Source organism: Aegilops tauschii, chromosome 4, assembly GCF_002575655.3.
Source record: "Aegilops tauschii subsp. strangulata cultivar AL8/78 chromosome 4, Aet v6.0, whole genome shotgun sequence".
In the NCBI taxonomy this organism is placed as follows: Eukaryota; Viridiplantae; Streptophyta; class Magnoliopsida; order Poales; family Poaceae; genus Aegilops; species Aegilops tauschii.
The window spans coordinates 510,585,465-510,604,606 of record NC_053038.3 but is presented as its reverse complement, the minus strand read 5'-3'; the positions used below and the strand labels follow the sequence as shown (position 1 = coordinate 510,604,606).

General features: G+C 43.9%; 2 protein-coding genes across 2 annotated transcripts; one reads left to right on the top strand and one right to left on the bottom strand.

Annotated features, from left to right (window-relative positions):
* The first annotated feature begins 1,661 nt into the window (after nt 1–1,661).
* LOC109735082 (hydroxymethylglutaryl-CoA synthase) lies at nt 1,662–11,273 on the top strand. The gene is made up of 17 exons (XM_020294284.4): nt 1,662–1,944; nt 2,083–2,195; nt 3,917–4,023; nt 4,472–4,604; nt 4,834–4,977; nt 5,373–5,531; nt 5,667–5,740; nt 5,822–5,897; nt 6,038–6,093; nt 6,304–6,391; nt 6,562–6,702; nt 6,815–6,964; nt 7,070–7,246; nt 8,501–8,738; nt 9,717–10,621; nt 10,817–10,887; nt 11,003–11,273. Exons 2-15 carry the CDS (start codon nt 2,121–2,123, stop codon nt 10,610–10,612), a joined length of 2,514 nt encoding a protein of 837 aa, XP_020149873.2. The 5' UTR covers nt 1,662–1,944; nt 2,083–2,120; the 3' UTR covers nt 10,613–10,621; nt 10,817–10,887; nt 11,003–11,273.
* Nucleotides 11,274–11,607: 334 nt separating this feature from the next.
* On the bottom strand, nt 11,608–13,592 carry LOC109735080 (uncharacterized). The gene is made up of 4 exons (XM_020294280.4): nt 13,325–13,592; nt 12,722–12,969; nt 12,456–12,636; nt 11,608–11,960 (listed from the first exon to the last, which is right to left on the bottom strand). Exons 1-4 carry the CDS (start codon nt 13,538–13,540, stop codon nt 11,838–11,840), a joined length of 768 nt encoding a protein of 255 aa, XP_020149869.1. The 5' UTR covers nt 13,541–13,592; the 3' UTR covers nt 11,608–11,837.
* Nucleotides 13,593–19,142: the final 5,550 nt, after the last annotated feature.

Sequence of the window (19,142 nt, the reverse complement as noted above, 5' to 3'; positions counted from 1 at the left end):
TTGTGGTAGCGTATCCGAGCAAATACAGTGGTACCAGATGGGTGGTCGTCTCAGAGTACTATATCGCCGACGGACTAAAGAAAGATAGCTCGTGCAATACTCTCAAGATGTCGGGTGGTAGAGTTATGAGAGCATAGTTTTAAATGGGGAAGCTAACTAGCGGTCACCCGCTGGTTGTCGTGGTTGTTTTTCTGACCATGTACTTTTTCTGTAGTTGGTGGTGTTCCACCTTTCCGTGTTCTTACCTTTTGGGGGTTAGTATCTTTTTTTCTACGCGTGTTGCATCGATATTTCCTTTCCGCACGCTAGTTTCTGACAAGAGTTGTTATACATTGTTATAGCCCCGTAGAAACCACCTGGGGCCTCCTTTTTGGCACCGTTTCTTGTTTCATCATGTCTGGGTGGGTTTTGGATAGATGTTCCCCAGTAGTAGCGTACCTATACAATGTCTTATTCCTTTGGTTGTACGTCACATGCCGGAGCTTGAAAATTGCACTGAACCGACGTTAAGGGAAAGAGACAACCGAAACATCCCTCACCATACTAGGTTTTAACACCGCTATGGTCACTCGTCGCTAAAGGAGATCTAATGATCATTGGGCATCACCCCCACGCATCGCAAGCGTGCAATCCTCACCACCAATCCACGGGGTTTGGGTTGCAGAAACCGACCCATGTTGCGGAACAAAATGAAACAGGTGGTCAAAGTTGGCGCACCAAGAGCTAGCTAGCTGCATCCCTTGATTCATACCAGCGCGCCAAGGTCTGAAGAAAGCCAAGAGTTTGACGACACCTGCCCTCACATGCCCTTGTTGGCGCAGGATTAGACGTTGTCGAGATAGGGAGATTCTGAAAAGACGTTACTCCAACGTCACCGCCTTGGGATTGTCTCCAGAAAACAAAACATACACTAATACCTGCTAGACCTATCAGAAAAGTGTTAGTACTGAAGACCTATTCGGATGCTCGAACAAAGCCGAAAAAGGGTCCTTCCGTTTTAAAATACAAGGTATAATCATTAGTTTTTTGAAAAGTCAAACATCTTTTTGACTGGCCTAGTTTTTTCTTTCTTTTGAGAGAGAGCCATCACCAGCCTAGTTTGTTGTTGAAAATATCAATGTTTGCAAAACCAAATTAGTATCATTACATTTTCCCATCAAATAGATAGGACCTTGATAAGTGCCACACTTGTGGCACGAAACAATTCCGTCCTAACGTTTTTTTTATGGCACCTTTAGTTACCCGGGGGCCGGGGATGGCAACTTTATTTGTGATGCATGACAACTTTTTATTTGGATGACAAGTTTTAGTTTTGTAGGGTTTCTTTTGTAATGACAAATAGTTATAGACACGTCAGGAAAACATTACCTCATGTCACACATGTGACACTTATCATTTGAAGGCTGTAAAACAAGATTTGATGCCGCCCATCCCCTCCCCGGATCCGATCTGCCCGGCAGGCCGCGTTGCGCTCGTCGACAGGGGAAACTCCACGAGGACCGGACCAGGACGAGGACGAGGACGCAGCGCCAAAGCCGCCAGCCAGACGAGCCTCCTCCTTGTGGGCGAGAGGCGCACGATGCGGGCGACGCCCACGTGCCCGGATGCCCGAGAGCGAGGTCGATACTACCGAGGTCGTCACCCCCACCCCGCCCGCAATTACCACGACCACCTACCGCCCGTTCACCCCCCTCCCTTACCCCTTTTCTCCCAGGATACGGCCAGGTTCCGAGCCGCAGCCAAGGAAAAAATCCTTTTCGAAAAGGAAAGGAAAAGGCCAGCGGCGAGCAGCGTATATATACGGCGCGGGGCTGGGATAGCGTCCCGCATCCATCCCTCCCCGCGATCCGCTCCCGTCCGCAGGCTCCCCCTCCTCCTCCGTTCCTCTTCCTCCCCCTGGCCCCGGCCGTCTCCGACCCCGCGTTGCTTCTTCTTCCCTCACTGGTACAGTGCACTGCCGGCCGCCTCCCCAGCCCACGATCCGATTTTATCTGGGAGGGAGAGATTGCAACCCGTCTCATGCTTGTTTCTGTTTCTTGTTTTCCTTTGTTTACGTCTCGTGTGTGCTCCGTTGGGTTGCAGCTCGAGTCTGGAACCAGGGAGGAGTATCTAGAGGAGAGATGGCGGCGGAGAGGGTCAAGGACGTCGGCATCCTCGCCATGGACATCTACTTCCCGCCCAACTGCGTCCTCCAGGTTACACCACACTTCACTCACATATCCTCTCCCTCTCTGAATCTCATCACAGCGCCGCCCGCCCGTATTCCCCTGCTGCTGCTGTAATCTTTTTTACTTAGGTCCCTGTTGCTGTAAAAAAAATAAAAAAATAAGCGTTTCACTGGCCGTTTCCCTGAAACGCCATGATAAAAAAACATACTACTATCAGTCAAGGGCCACGCGCGCACGCACGCTCTTTGTGTGTAGTTGGTGGTTTTTATCTTCTGTTTTTCCCGGGATCAGTTGTTCATCGCGACCACGAGTTTATTTTTCTCGGGGCCGGCTGCAGAGCCGAGCAGAGTTGACTGTTCACAGCTGCGATGCAGACCGAGCAAGCCCTTTCTTTCAGACTGAGACAAGAGGCCGAGGTTATAGGAATATTGTCTGCTGATAGCTTGTGTCTACTCTGGAGTGGAGGCAGGCCACCATTCAGCCTGTTCTACGGCTGCCCAGATTCAGGGAATGCTACTGTCACCTCTGTTCCCAATTAATATAAGACGTTTTTGGATATTTCAGTATGGACTAGATACAGACTGAAATAAGTGAACAGACACACCAAAACACGTCTATATGCATTCGATTCAGAAAAAGGTTAGAACATCTTATTTTTAGGAACTGAGTTAGTATTAGTTAATTAATAGTTTAGGCGATTATTAATTCTACTAATTACTCTCCTGCTAAAACTAGTGCAAAAGAATTCTAGTAGCTGTGTATGGGTGGCATGTGGCAAGGGTAAAGGCCATGGATGATTATCAGGTACTAGGGCGGTAACTCAAGCAGTTACTAGTTAATCTGTCACCCTCTGTAATTAATAGTAGTACAATTCCAGCTGGGCTGATTAATACTAGCGGAAGGAACCATGCAGGGTGCTTCCAGAGTGTGTAAGATTCTCAAGAGACGTAATTGCTTACACGAGGAATGTTGGCACACTTTGTGGAAAGGAAAATTAATATGCCAAGACCTAGAACATGCCAGCTGAAAGAGCTTGCTGGGAGTAGTAGGACCCTCGACTCCACCTCTATCTAATTAAGCCTGGGTGGACAGTTAATCAGCTGATGCTGATGTTGATGTTGATGGCTCTCAAACTGTTCCTTTCCTTTTCTGGGCTTGTAAACGGAGCTGGTCTCTCGTGCACATGCGGTCACCGAATTCGGAAGCGTTGCTGTCCACGTGGATCTGCCGATCTTTTTGGCTGTAGAAAATGTGTTTTGAGTAGGACGTCTTCATATATATTATTAGTATCATATATATTAGCTGGAGGTTGGACAAGGTTGACCCTAACAAGTTAGTAAGAATGATGGTCTGTTGATGTCAGCGATATGTCTGTTCTGAAATATACACGTCCTGGAAATAAGAGATACTCCCTCCGTCCCGTATCTTCAGGCTTTGCCTATCATCGTCCTCTTGGAAAAATTGTTCTGTTAAAGTACTCTGATCTGTCTTTTATAAGATTCTGTTGACCACAAAGGAATCTATGAACTTTAAATCAAATAACGGAATTACTGGCCACTGTACAACAGCCCATCACTACCCAATGCGTCTTAAGACTTGTATGGATTTCATTTGGAAAAATTACGAGATCTCTCGTAGTATTCTATCTTTTTTTGTCAATCTCACTTGCAGATCAGTGATTTATTGATTTATTTCATATTCTATTAGTTTCATTACTAGCTGGAAAATTTACATGATGCTGGTTACAGGAAGAATTGGAAGCTCATGATGGCGTGAGCAAAGGGAAGTACACCATTGGGCTTGGGCAGGATAGCATGGCCTTTTGCACTGAAGTGGAGGATGTCATTTCAATGAGGTGCGATTATTTCCTCAAGTACAGAGTACTCTCATTCTCCTATCGTTTTTCTTTCTTTTCCTTGAAAGCATTTATTCTCCCCCGTATTCGTTTGAAATGTGAGGACACAGGTTGTTACACCAACAGATATGTGCAACCTATGATGATGAGGGCCAATTTTACCATCTAAATAGAACATTATGCCATGCTTGTTTTAAGTTATAGTACTATTTGACACCAGTGCTCTATTGACTACCTATGATGTTAGAGAAACAGTACAATATAGATGGCTGTGAATATAACAGCAGAGTGTTGTGCCATTTGAGATGCCTTATATTTGTCTCTGAAGTCCAAATATATAATGTTTCAAATGTCCTGACATGAACCATTTTATGTTTTAAACATATGAACAGTGTCTTGTTTACCATTTTAGTTCTGTTTATCTCATCTGATTAAGATTTTGTCTCAGCTTGACAGTGGTGAAGACTCTCCTGAAAAATTATAACATCGATCCAAAGTGCATTGGACGTTTGGAAGTTGGCAGTGAAACTGTAATAGACAAGAGCAAGTCTATAAAGACATGGTTGATGCAAATATTTGAGGTTTGTTCCTTTCAGCAAGAACATGCTAATAAGTTCGTTCACCTTTTGTTTCTTGGTGTAATTTGGTCTAGTGTACCTTACATATGTAAAAATTAAAAGAATTGTATTTGAATTCTCATCGTCACTCTTGAGCATTTTTTTGAGATTTTTGTAGTACTAGTAATTCAATTCACTGCCAGACAATTCCTTTTGGTGATGCTCTTTTTGTAACAATGTTCCTTAATTGCAGGAGTGTGGCAATACTGATATTGAAGGAGTTGATTCCTCAAACGCATGTTATGGTGGAACAGCTTCTTTGTTTAATTGTGTTAATTGGGTTGAGAGCAACTCATGGGATGGACGTTATGGGCTCGTTGTTTGCACAGACAGCGCGGTATGTAATATATTGTTTCATTTTTCAGTATCCAATTTCATACTGCACGGCTTCTCAGGCTATTTTACAACCTTGAACATTTTATATAACTCAGACCCTAGGTATATACATTCATGTCGCCATGTTCTGGTATTCGTTTCTCGAAGAAAAGAAGTTCTGGTATTAAGTTTGTTTTATCATTTTTTAATTTCTCTCATTAGCTTCAGGTTCCCCAATGTTCAGGCAAGCATATTTGCCTGCTCTATATTCTGTTTTCTTATATTTGATGTTTGACACCCATACTGATCCGAACATGAAATACGAATTTCGTGATTGGGACACAGGATTGTATTACTGACCATGATAAAGAGTATAACTCAAGCTGACATCTTAGATCCATGTTGACACCTTATCAGGTTTATGCTGAAGGGCCGGCTCGTCCTACTGGCGGTGCAGCTGCTATTGCAATGCTGATTGGACCAAATGCTCCTATTTCATTGGAAAGCAAATTTAGAGGGTCACATATGGCACATGTTTATGACTTTTACAAGCCTGATCTTGCGAGCGAATATCCGGTACATCACCATTCCATACAATTTATGCACCCAAATTCTGTTTAGGCAGAGCAAGCTTGAGATAATCTGGAAATGAATTTACGTGATCTGCCAATGTGAACATCCCTTTTGACAAGATACCAAAATTGCATGCAGGTGGTCGATGGGAAGCTGTCACAGACATGCTATCTCATGGCACTGGATTCCTGCTACAAGACCTTTTGCAAAAGGTAAGTTGTCATCCTCTTCTTGAACAGATCAATCAAGTTGACAAGCTGATTTAACCAGATCCCATTGCTTTGATCTTTCAGGTACGAAAAGATTGAAGGGAAGCCATTTTCAATCGTCGACGCAGATTCTTTTGTATTTCATTCTCCATACAACAAGGTATCATATAACCCCATATTATTTTCTCACTGCAATCTTGGTTGGACATCACATGCCTTGCTCCCCAGATACACTTTATGTATAATCATCTGTTTTTTCTAATATATTTACAAGTTCTCCATGATTTGTTCCATGTGCAGCTTGTACAGAAAAGTTTTGCTCGTTTATACTACAATGACTTCTTGAGAAGCTGCAGGTTGGTCAGCTAGACAGCTAGTGTATTAGGAACTCTGTGCCTTGTATGTTACTCCCTCCGTCCGGAAATACTTGTCCGAGGAATGGATGTATCTAGATGTATTTTAGTTCTAGATACATCCATTTGTATCCATTTCTACGACAAGTATTTTCGGATGGAGGGAGTATTTAGTACTTGTTTACTAACTGAAATTTCTGTTGTGTCAAATAGCATTGTTGACAAAGACTCGAGAGAAAAATTGGAGCCCTACTCGGGCCTGTCATCCGAAGAAAGCTATCAGAGTCGGGACCTTGAGAAGGTACCAGTAGCAGTTAAATTATACTCCCTCCGTTCGGATTACTTGTCGCAGAAAGTGATGTATCTAGACGTATTTTATTTCTAGATACATCCATTTCTGCGACAAGTAATTTACTCCTCTATGTAAAAACTCATGATTGTAAGTTGATCTGTGCTACCTCAAATATGCAGGTTTGTCAGCAAGTTGCGAAGCCTCTGTATGATACCAAGGTTCAACCAACAACATTGATCCCAAAGCAACTCGGGAACATGTATACGGCGTCACTCTATGCTGCTTTTGCATCAGTTGTCCACAATAAACGCGATGCTCTGGTATAAATCACACTCTACTGTGTTTTCTTCGATCATGATCTATGTTTGTTGAACTAAGTTTCCCTCAAAAAAAAAAGTTTCCTCTCTTTTTTTCTCTTTCGAAATGTTCCAGGTGGGCCAGAGGATCGTCATGTTCTCTTACGGCAGTGGCATGACATCGACAATGTTCTCCTTCAAAATCAACGAATTCCAGCATCCGTTCAGCCTATCAAACATTGCAAACATACTGGATATCTCCAACAAGTTGGAGTCTAGGCATGTGGTAAGTCGGTCTTTCATGAACTTCCCCATCTAGCACCAGAGTATCTTATCTTCCCCATTTCAAACCTCAAACCTGGCTCTGTCTCACTGTGCATCTTCCACGCAGGTTCCGCCGAAGAAATTCGTCGAGGCACTGAAGCTGATGGAGCACCGCTACGGCGCCAAGGACTTCGTCACCAGCCAGGACACGCGCTTGCTCGTTCCGGGCACCTACTACCTCACCCATGTCGACTCCATGTACCGCCGGTTCTACGCCGTGAAAGGCGACACCGCGGCCACTCCGGTAACCAATGGCCATTGACTGATTGCCCTTGCCCAGCCTGAAGAAGCTGCAATAAGCGCCGGAAGCGCTCTTAGATTATTTATCTGGCAGGGAAGGGGAAGGGAAGGGTGGAGCTTGCCCAGATTAATCTCTCTGTAAACTTGTTTAAAGTTTGTAAAGTTAGATAGTGCTGCCATTGTCGTAATGCCTTGTCAGTGAGAATTCTTGGCTCTGTAGTGGAAGTGGAACGTTCGTGCTCTGCTGGGTTGTAAACTTGTAAGGTTTCTGAATAATCCACCGAATTACCGGCAGGTTTAAGGTACCTGAGTTGTGACAAGAGGCATGATTGATGGCTTCTGTGTGCCAGGTTGAGATGAAAATGAATGTGTTAAAAAAGAGAGATGAAAATGCAGGCATCAGTTTTCGTAATGTTTTAGCTGCAAGATAATGCGAATTTGAACTTTGGTTGTCACCAGTTGTTTGGTTAGTTTCTGCTCTGTCCTTTACCGCATCGATGGATTCAATTTCAGTGGTCATATGCAGATTCTTTAACCCCTATTATCTGAAAAATGAAGGACCCTGATAAATCTTGAACGCTTGGATTTTAAGCATGTCATCCCGAACGTTTTCTTATGCCAACTTTAGTTGACGTGAGATGGCAACTTTAGTTGTTAACACATGACAACTTTGTTCCAGTTCGTTTTCTTCGACAGAAAATTACCATGTTTGCCAACCTCGCGTGAAATAAAATTGCGATGAAAATGTTCGGGTTGCCATGCTTAAAATCCGAACGTTCGGGATTTATCATTTCCGAAAATAAAGTCGAAGTAAAAAAAAATTGCCCTGGGGTGTTGGGTTAAAGTAGCCTGTAGCCAACCGACTTGACCAAACCTCTGCTACCTTCCAGCGCCGCCTCCTCCCTCTCCAGCCTCCACCCCCACCGCCGCCGCCGCCGCCGCCGCCGCCGCTTCCTCCACCGCCATGTGGCGAGACGAGGGGGTCGAGGACGAGGAGACCCTGAGCGCGTTCCTGGAGGCCTCCAAGACGCGGGAGGGCCGGGCGGCGCTCTCCGACGCGCTCGCCGACACGCTCCACCTCCTCCCGGCCTCCCCGGCGCCGCTCCTGCTCCTGCGCCTCCGCCTCCTCCGCAACCTCCTCGCCGGCGACGCGCTCAACCAGGGCACCTTCGTGCTGCTCTCGGGCCCCGCGGCCGTCGTCTCCGCCGCCCTCTCCCTCCCCGCCCTCTCCCCCGACCTCGCGCGCGCCGCGCTGCAGGCGCTGGGCAACGCCGCGCTCGGCGGGGACCGGCACCGCGAGGCCGTCTGGGACGCGCTCTTCCCGGGCGCGCTGCGGGAGTTCGCGAGGGTCCGGGACGCCGGCGTCCTCGACCCGCTCTGCATGGTGCTCGACACCTGCTGCTCCGGCGACGGCGGCCGCGGGAGGGTCGAGGAGCTGTGCCATGAGGACCTGGGGCTGCCCGTGCTCGTCGAACTCGTCGCCACCGCCTCCCGATGTGAGCCCACGCCCGCCGCTGCTAGTATTGGTTTATTGCTTTTGCGTGTTCACCCATGTCTGCTGCTAGATGCCTAGATGTGCAACTGTTTCATAGCTGCATTTGCTTTACAGATATACTTCCTCCGTTCAAAATATAAGATGTTTTAATTGTTTTCTGAATCGGGTGTATATAGACACGGTTTAGTGTGTTTGTTCACTCATTGCAGTCCGTATTTAGTCCATATTGAAATATCCAAAACATCTTATATTTGTGAACAGAGGGAGTAGAAGTGTGGGTTGCTTAAGCTGTTTGTTTTTATGAATCTGTGTTATGATGATCATACTGAAAATTAGTTCAGCACAAGTAGGATGTGCACAGTGTAGATTATTATTTCAGCAATTGAAAGATTTGGCAAAGTGTTAAATAGATCAGCAACTGTAGACAGGAATTTGGACCAATTGGATGTCAGATATTTAATGCTTCTGTGACATTGCCAAGAAATTTTAACCAACTATGGACTCAGCCTTGCTCAGTGGTTGTAATGAGTTGACAGTTAGATTATGGTCATTTGCTATTTAGTAAAATACGGTTTTGGACTACTTTGGTTTATATCACCTGTTCGTTTGGTTCATCTTTCTGAAGCATGTTAGCATGACTGCTCGACCTGTTGCAACTTCTTAGCAAGAAAAAAAATGTGGTGTCATATGTTTGATATGTTGCTGAAGTATTAGCCAGTTGCTTGATAGTTGGAACTGCTACTATGTGTTTAAGTGTAGAGTCCGAGCTTACATGTGAGATACTATCAGAGAACCAACTCTGACTTATTGAAGGCAATTTTTGCTTATCTGTGACTTGTCGAATGTTATGGTTAGTGTTTTTTTTTTTGCTTCTTAGGATGCAGTCAGTCACATATTGTTCTCTTGTTAATTCATTTGATTCTTCCATTTTCTCCTTGGTTACTTTGCACATGATGCTAATATAAATTATGAAATGCAGTGGGGCACAAGGAAGAATGGTTGGAGTGGCTTCTCTTCAAAATCTGTGTTGAGGAGGAAAAGTTTGAAGCCTTGTTTGCAGCCCTAGATTCAACTGATGGTGGTGAATCTGGAAATGGGTTCAATGCTAACCATGCATTTCTTATGGGTACATTGTCAAAGTGTTTGACTGAACGACCTGAAGAAGTTAGTGTCTCGAACAGTTTCGCTCTTCATGTTTTCAATATACAGAAGCATGCTGCTGAGACTCTGGATTTTACTTGCCGAGGTAGCTCTGAGCTTCCAACTGGTCTCCCTGGAATTGATGTCATTGGATATTCATTAGTGCTCTTGAAGGACATATGTGCTTGGGAACCCTCTTCATCGGAGACTGAAGCACCTGTTGACTCGCTGTTGCAGGCCGAGCCCTCTTCATTGGGGACTGAACCACCTGTTGACTCACTGTTGCAGGCTGGTCTTGTAAAACGCCTCTTAAAATACCTAGGTGAGCTTGAGCCCCCAAGTACAATCAGGAAAGCGATGGCAAAGGAACAAGGAGATCAACAGCCAGCTTTTGCAACTGCAAAGGTCTGCCCATACAATGGTTACAGGAGAGATTTGGTGGCTGTCATTGCCAATTGCTTGCATGGAAGGAAACAGGTGCAGGATGAGGTTAGGCAGCTGAATGGGATTATGTTACTGTTGCAGCAGTGTGTCATTGATGAAGGGAATGCATACTTGAGGGAGTGGGGTCTGCTAGCTGTGAAATATTTGCTTGAAGAAAACGAGGAAAATCAGAAGGAGGTATCTGAGCTTCAGATGCAAGAACCTATTCTAACTCCAGAGGTCGCAGAGTTAGGCCTAAGAGTGGAGATCGACAAGAAAACGGGTCATCCAAAGCTGGTCAATTCCTCCTGATGTAAAAACGTAAGTTAGAATCTGATGTCTAAATATAACTGAATCTGCCTGTGCCCCACATCCTGTGTTCCTTCTACACTTGTTATTTATTCATAGTTGGTTCACATACTGTTTCCAAAGTGCTTAGCATATTGCATTTCTGACTCTTTTGAAATTTTATTCGTACATCTTCTGTCTAAATTTGTGCTTGTCCTATTTCTGCAGCTCCTATCTTGTGATTGGCAATGCCTGGACTTACTACCTGGATGCATGTTTAACTTCAGCACATGATGAAGGTCCTGCTCTTTAGTAACGCCATAAATCTTTGCAGCAATCTTGAATGCTTACGGTACGCTTTGAAATGTGGGCTGGTGACATTTGCGTTATCTGAGAGACTGTCTGATTTTGCAGATTTTTCACTTTGGTCCTGCCCTGTTTGAGACGAAAACCAGGAGAAACTTCCGCTGGTCATGGTTCCTCTAGACCTCTCATTAAGTACTTCTAGTTCTGGCTATGACTACCAGATGCAATGTCTGTCATTTTAAACTCTTGCGCTGGGCTATGATTACAGATTCAAACATTTTATGTAGTGTAGACACTTGAAATGTTTTTGGATCCGAACCATTATGTACTGTCGCACAAACAGTGATGTGGGAATAGGCATATGGTTTGATTGCCGTTTCATGTTTTGTTTCTGAAGTCGGTGTGCAGTAAAATAACATGAACTGTCTTTAATTTGTGTATGCATTGACAGTCACTGCTTGTTTTGTTTGGCTACTTTGGTGTTGGACATTTGTAACTTCTCTTTTACTAGATTTTAATTTTGCTCAGTAAAAAGCTCGACCTGCTTACTAGATTTTAATTTTGCTCAGTAAAAAGCTCGACCTGCTTCTGGACGCTCAGTCCTGATCCAGGAAAGGATGGAGGCGGTAGAAGCTCCAAACTAGAGTCAGGATTCAACTTTTGCAGGTTACAGTCATATGATGTGGAGGACAAAGTAGAGTAAAACATATCCATGATGACAAACGGTAGAATGATTTTGAGCATTTCCAGTATTGCAGCAGTTAAAGAGCTCTTATACAACGGTGCATGATAGAACACAATTTTTGATCAGGCAGGCCAGCATTTCCAATGTTGCAACAACTACCTCTCAATGTTACTTCTGGGGCTTCTGTTTTCGCACATATCACAAAAATCGAAACCCATCCTGTGCTTGGTCTGAAACTAGCTTAAAGTACTTCTTCAGCTAAGCAAACACGACGTCTGAACGGAGCACGTACTTGACGTTCTTTTTCACAAAGCGAGCTTCATGCAGCATGCACCTGGCGCCATGTAGATGGAGCAGAGCCATTCCTTGCACGGGAGCAACCTGCATACATGTAGATAACTTCACATTAAGGCCAGCTTGGCAGTGACAGTGTTACTAACTGTGTGTAAGAACGAAAAGGATGATTTCATCGCCTTCACACAACACCGGGATATTTCACAAGGCTAACCATATATGAGACCGTCTTGGTTTTCATAATTTTCATAATCTAATAAAGTAGTAGTTAACAATCCAAGAGCAGACTCGTAATACAGCGAACATGTGCATCTCATACTCCCTTTTGGATTTCTCAGCAGATATAATAGTTCTCCAGTTCCCCCTCTATAGCTAAATCGGATGCTCATATCGGCACAAATCAAAATCTTAGCCACCAGATTAGCAAGTCCAATATGCGTGATAAACGAAACCAATGACATAATGTATATCCGAATCCGACCTTTACTACCAGCACTGGTTTTCCACAACAGAGGAACTGGCTGACAAAGCAATGAGGCAAACATTTTTATCAAACAGATGGGTTTTGGAATCAGAAAGTACCTCAGCAACAATTCCACCTCGGTGATCATAAAAGACAGTCTCCCCTCCAACAAGAGCTTGCGAATCCTTCGCGCTTCCCTTTCCAGAAAGGTACACCAGCAATGTATACTGTGTCCTCGAACCATCCCCAAGGTGGACGCTCTCATCGATATGCCTACCAAAGCGCTGACCTTCAACGTACCTACAAGCAACAACATCAGTGACCGAACCCGTCCACCAGCACGATACTAACACCAACAGATCTGAAGTTATAAATCGGCATGTACCTGTAAAGCCTGATATTTGGGTTCAAGCCGGTTGCTGCTTTGCCGGAGATGTTGATGTCCATGAATATCCTGTTTATCCCTGATTCCCACAGCGTTTGAGCGAGCAGGGGGTCCGTGACAGATATCCGGTCATTGTCTCTGTAAGCCTCCCCCTTGAGTGGCCCAAGGCTGCCCTGGTGCGTGAAGCCCATGGATTCAGCGACGTCGACGAAAGCCTTCGCCTCAGCGGAAGTGAGGAAGTCAGGGACCTATGTCAAGTGTGGCAGTTGCCCATGAGTAACACAATCAGGTAAAGGTAAATCCAACAAACTATCATATCAATTCAGGAATTTCATATCATTCGTTCAGTTCGATCAAACAGCATCTCATCACAAAACATCCTCCCCTTCCGGCTCCTGGGCAACAATTTCCCCAGAAGTGGCGTGGTAAAATTTGATGCAGGCTGAATCTCCCCTAGATGCTCGTCAACATCGTGAGCCCTAGATGGTGATCCCCTCCTAGCGGAAGCAGATCGAGCTAGTTGATGCCTAGTTGCGGGCATGTGACAAGGTCCCTATGGTAATTGCGTCAGATTTAAAAGGGGGGATTGATTGATTGGCTTACGGTGAGGAGCTGGGTGCCCTTGAGGCGATTGACCTGGAGGTCCTTCTTGGGCTTTACCGCCGGCCATGCCCCGCCGCTGCCGCTGCCGGTAGCGCCGCCCTTCTTCGCCTTCTTGGCGGCGGAGGATTTCTTCTGGCGCTGCTGCGGAGCGCCGTCTCCTGCCTCGGGTTGCTCCATGGGTGGTCGCCTCTTCCGGTCCGGCGCCGGTGGTGGCATAGCATCCGGTTGCTGAGGCGACCGGGTTGGACCCGGGCCGGTTGGGTCGCTGTTCGAGTCATCAGGTATTTAGTTATTTCCTTAATGTTTAAACATAACTGTCATAATTTTCACACAGTACAAATGAAAAGTGCTCATATACACATACGCAACCCTATTCCTATAAGCACCTCCGAAAGTTTGAGCCGACATATCATCTTAAGATTTACGAAGTCACCGTAAATGCCTCGTAGTCGATGGGAATGTCTCCTCCCACTGAACGCGCATCGCCGAAAATCCTGCAATAAATCCAGGAAAATGCGAGCACCAGGACTTGAACTTTGATGGGCTAAGGATACCACGGTCCTTCTAACCATCCACATAACTGCCATTTTAATAAAACCATCCTCTTTTTGCGAATGAGAAAAACATGCCATCCTCATGGTATGGTTTTTTTAGTTGTTGTTCAGAATCACCCTCTCAGCACTTTATTTTATTTAGGCGAAACTAACCCTTATTAAATATCCTCAATCAGGGGTTACATTGAGAGAAGTAGAGGTACATTATGGTTCCTACTTTCTAGGATCAACATATTTTTCTCCATGATCTAATTTCACTTAATTTTTTGAAGCGGGTTTTCGCGCCGCTTTATAAATAAAGCTCAAACGGACAATCTAATACAAGGTGATGAGGAAACCACTTAAAAAGCATGTCAAAATACAAAAAAATAGAGAGAAGCGAGAATGCCAGTAGCTAAGCGTCGAGCAAGGAAACAGGAGTAGGGGCACTTAATAGTATGCTATGGAAACTACCGACCATGATCAAAAACACGCCTCTTCGGGAAACCACCTACATCACGCACACCAAGTTATCATCGGAGAAGCGTCGTCTGCCCTCTTACTTCAGGCCACGATTGCCGATCCTGCCAGTGGATAGCTAGGATCGAAGGCGGTAACAACGGGGACAAGTGTAAAAATTGGAGACCAACGAAGCCACCCCATGCCAGAGTCGAAGAAGCTTTTCGTCAGGATTAAAGCATTCCTTATCAGCCTTGGTTGATTGATATTGTACATTCACTAGTTCTAAATTAATTTTGTTGGCTTTTGTGTTCTACAGAGCTGTTGAGTGTGTGCAAGTCACCAGTAGAGTCTTGGTTGAGCTGTTGACATACCAATCATCCACGAGTCTGCCTTATCAGCCTTCAAAGGAACAAATGATGTTCATGGAACAAGTGCAATTTTGGAACTCATGAATGCGCTTGACAACTATTTTCTTGATCCTGTGAGCCAGTTTTATTATGTAGTCTTCAACCATGTGATTAAATAGACTTGTTAGTCTTGAAAATTTTCCATTATTCTTAGTTGCGAGAAAGCCTAAAATTCTAAACTGAAATAGCCATGCGTCTTAAATCAACACATGCCAGTGTTGGCTAATATTTTTATGTTGTTCAATGTGTTGTTAGGTTAAAATTTAAATTGTGTATCATTGTTTATGTACTCATTTTATTAAAACATGGTAGTCAAATAGGTGACATCACATATGTACTGAATGAGAGGCAAATTGCTCCTTTGGTGGACCGAGCCGTTGATATTTGTTCATACCGGATTGCTGAGAAGGAAGATGTGATAAGAATATTTTCCTTGTCTGCTTTTAATAAACAAGAATGACCCAAAAAAGTAAGACCCGGGACGAAATAAATAAATATTTTTATACTTAATTAATCTTATTTCAACATACTACAATAATAAGAATTATATTTTTATTATTTTGTTGGAATGGCTAAACATATAATTTAGTTGGTATGGTTAACCAATGTTCTTTGCTATTGATTATAACATATATCACTGCAATTTTTGTTTGTGCCAAATTTTAAACAATGTGGTGTAACAAAAGTTATATTTGATTTTTTTTCCTAATTTTGTAAATTATATAGTGTATACATACATATTTGTATATATGTGCAAATGTTTGCATATTGTTAAATATCATGGTAGATTTAAAAATATATAATGTCTATATCTCAATAGTGGTTTCTAGTGTATTATCAGGTGATCATATTATAGAATTTGTAGTATTAATTGTACCACATGCAAATGTGTTGCAAATTAGATTCGGTAACAAGTTTATCATATGCATGGTACTGAAATACACAGATTACCAAGAAACATAAACATATCGCTGTTTTAGTTTGCATACATGTTTAATTGGTTATATTCATCTAAATATTCAGTTTTATCTGATGTATACAAGAGCTCCTGGCATTTTCTAAAATAAATGGTTCCAAACAGAATAAACATATAAATATTGTTAATATAATGTTGAATTCAACACGTAGTCAAGGTTTTAAATAGCGGTAGCGTGGCCTAACAGCTACAAGTCGATAGCTGCCTAGATGCGGGCATGTGGCAAGGTCCCTATGCTAATTGCGGTCAAATCCAAAAGGGGGATTGATTGGCTTACGGTGAGGAGCTGGGAGCCATTGAGGCGATTGACCTGGAGGTCCTTCTTGGGCTTTATCGCTGGCCGTGCCCCGCCGCTGTCGCCCTTCTTCGCCTTCTTGGCAGCGGAGGATTTCTTCTGGCGCTGCTGCGGAGCGCCGTCTCCTGCCTTGGGTTGCTCCATGGGTGGTCGCCTCTTCCGGTCCGGCGCCGGTGGTAGCATAGCATCAAGTTGTTGAGGCGACCGGTTGGACCCGGGCCGGTTGGGTCGCTGTTGGAGTCATCAGGCCTTTAGTTATTTCCTTAATTTAAACATAACTGCCATTTGATAAAAACCATCCTCTTATTGTGAATGAAAAGAAAAGTTGTCATCCTGATGATTTTTTCTTTTGAGAATCACCCTCTCAACACTTCATTTTATTTAGACGAAACTAACCCTTATTGAGTATCCTCAATTCCAATGGCTCCGCAAGAGGCATTTTGGTGCGAATTGATGATGATCTCTTTGAAATCATCAATTGGTATATCCTTAAAAATTTTATTCATGTCATGATAGATCGAAGAGCACTGATGTTAACTTTAGGGTGGTAGCAGTTTATGGCTCTGTTTATGAGAGTGGCAAAGAAGAATTTATTTCAAGATACCCCAACCTTGATTGGTGGGGACTTCAATTTGGTTAGATTTGGTTCTGACAAAAGTAACGGTAATGTCAATCTTGAGTGGTGTGATCTCTTTAATGCATGGGTTGAAATCTCGAGCCTTCTTGAAATCAAGATGAGCAACATGCTTTTTACTTGGGCAAATAATCAGACTGATCTGATCATGACTACTATAGATAGAGTATTTTGTACCACTGACTTGGATAAGTTGTTCCCTTTGGCCTCTGTTCAAGTCCTGCCTAGGCTTGGGAGTGATAACACCCCCATTTTCTAGGATTCTGGGCTGGGGCAAATTCCAAAAAGAACTTCATATAAGTTTGAAAAATGGTGGCTCCTTAGGGAGGACTTCCATGATGTGGTAGTTAAAGCTTGGTCTCAGAAGTGATTGGTAGGAACTCTGTAGATAAGTGGCAAGGTAAGATGAGAAATCTTAGGAAATCTATCAAAGGTTGGAGTGCCAACATTGAGGCTAAACTAAGGGCATCTCCAACGCTGACCCTCAAACCGTCCGCATATGTCCGCCTGCGCTGTCCAGAAAGCGGAAGCCATCCAAGGCGGGACTGTATTGGTCTGCAGGGTGGGCCGGACGTATTTTCTCTAGCAAACCGAAGACAAACATGGGGGTGGGGCTTTGCATGTAATTTATGAAGTATTCATGCCATGTTTACAACAATTTTATATGGTTTTGATATGATTTGAATGGAACTAACCCGGACTGGCGCTGTTTTCAGCAGAACTACGCTGTTTTTTGTGTAGAAATAAAAGTTCTCGGAATTGGACGAAACTTTTTGACGATTTTTTTGGAAGAACAGAGAAATAATGGGGAAAAGAACCACTAGAGGGGGCCCCCTGCTACCCACAAGACACCAGGGCGTGCCAGCCCCCCTGGCGTGCCCTGGTGGGTGGTGGGCCCCCTGAGGCCCATCTTCGCATGATTCCAACGCTGAAAATTTCTATATATTCAGAAACCCCCGAAGTTAACATAGATCAGAAGTTCCGCCACCGCAAGCCTCTGTAGCCACGAAAAACCAATTTGGACCCTGTTCCGGCACCCTGCCGGAGGGGGAAATCATCACCGAAGGCCATCTTCATCATCCCGGCGGCCACCATGATGAGGAGGGAGTAGTCCACCCTCGGGGCTGAGGGTTTGTACCAGTAGATATGTGTTTAATCTCTCTCTCTCTCCCTCGTGTTCTTGAGTTGGCACGATCTTGATGTATCGCGAGCTTTATTAATATAGTTGGATCATATGGTGTTTTCCCCTCTCTATCTTGTTGTGATGAATTGAGTTTTCCCTTTGAGATTTCATTTTATCGGATTGAATACTTTTATGGGTTTGAGAGCACTTGATGTATGTCTTGCTATGAATACCCGTGGTGACAATGGGGTGTCATATTGATTCACTTGATATATGTTTTGGCACTCAACTCGCGGATTCCCGGGGTGACATTGGGGTAATCTATGCATAGGGGTTGATGCACGTTTTCGTCCTTGTTTCCCCGGTAGAAATCTTGGGGAACTCTTTGACGTTCTTTGTGTTGGATTGAGTATTATGATTCTGAAATTGTTTGATGCACATCGCATAATCAACTCACGGATACTCGCGGTGACATTAGAGTTGGTTGATGTGTATCATATGGTGTTATTTTAGTACAAACTCTTACATAGATCGATTGGAAAGGATAACTTTGAGGTGGTTGCTACTTCTTGAGCTAGCGTTGATTTTTCTCTTGAAGAGGAAAGGGTGATGCAGCAAAGTAGAGATAAGTATTTCCCTCAGTTAAGAACCAAGGTATCAATCCAGTAGGAGGCACAATCAAGTCTCCAATCTATGCACCTGCACAAACTTACAAACACTTGCACTCAACGCAAAAAGGGGTTGTCAATCCCTTCACGGTCTCGAACAAGAGTGAGATCTAATAGAGATAGGTATAAAAGATGAATAAAAAGGAAAACTAAAATAAATCTAAATAAATTGCAGCAAGGTATTTTTGAGTTTTTTGGTTTATAGATCTGAAAATATATGATGGAAAATAGACCCGGGGGCCATAGGTTTCACTAGAGGCTTCTCTCTTGAAAGAAAACATACGGTGGGTAAACAAATTACTGTCGAGCAATTGATAGAAAAGCGCAAAGTTATGACGATATCCAAGGCAATGATCATGAATATAGGCATCACGTCCGTGTCAAGTAGACCGACTCCTGCCTGCATCTACTACTATTACTCCACACATCGACCGCTATCCAGCATGCGTATAGAGTATTAAATTCATAAGAACGGAGTAACGCCTTAAGTAAGATGACATGATGTAGAGGGATAAACTCAAGCAATATGATGAAAACCCCATCTTTTTTACCCTTGATGACAACAATACAATACGTGCCTCGCTACCCCTACTATGTCACTGGGTGAGGACACCGCAAGATTGAACCCAAAACTAAGCACCTCTCCCATTGCAAGAAAAACCAATCTAGTTGGCCAAACCAAACCGATAATTCGAAGAGAACTACAAAGATATTTGATCA

Bases quoted from the DNA above. Each gene is read 5' to 3' on its own strand.
- LOC109735080 (XM_020294280.4), bottom strand. From the start codon at position 13,540: ATGCCACCACCGGCGCCGGACCGGAAGAGGCGACCACCCATGGAGCAA. The intron at 12,970-13,324 runs GTAAGCCAATCA...CACTTGACATAG, and splicing joins AGGGCACCCAGCTCCTCACC to GTCCCTGACTTCCTCACTTC. The intron at 12,637-12,721 runs GTACATGCCGAT...TGTTGCTTGTAG, and splicing joins CCAAATATCAGGCTTTACAG to GTACGTTGAAGGTCAGCGCT.
- LOC109735082 (XM_020294284.4), top strand. From the start codon at position 2,121: ATGGCGGCGGAGAGGGTCAAGGACGTCGGCATCCTCGCCATGGACATC. The intron at 4,978-5,372 runs GTATGTAATATA...ACACCTTATCAG, and splicing joins TTGTTTGCACAGACAGCGCG to GTTTATGCTGAAGGGCCGGC. The intron at 5,898-6,037 runs GTATCATATAAC...TTCCATGTGCAG, and splicing joins TTCATTCTCCATACAACAAG to CTTGTACAGAAAAGTTTTGC.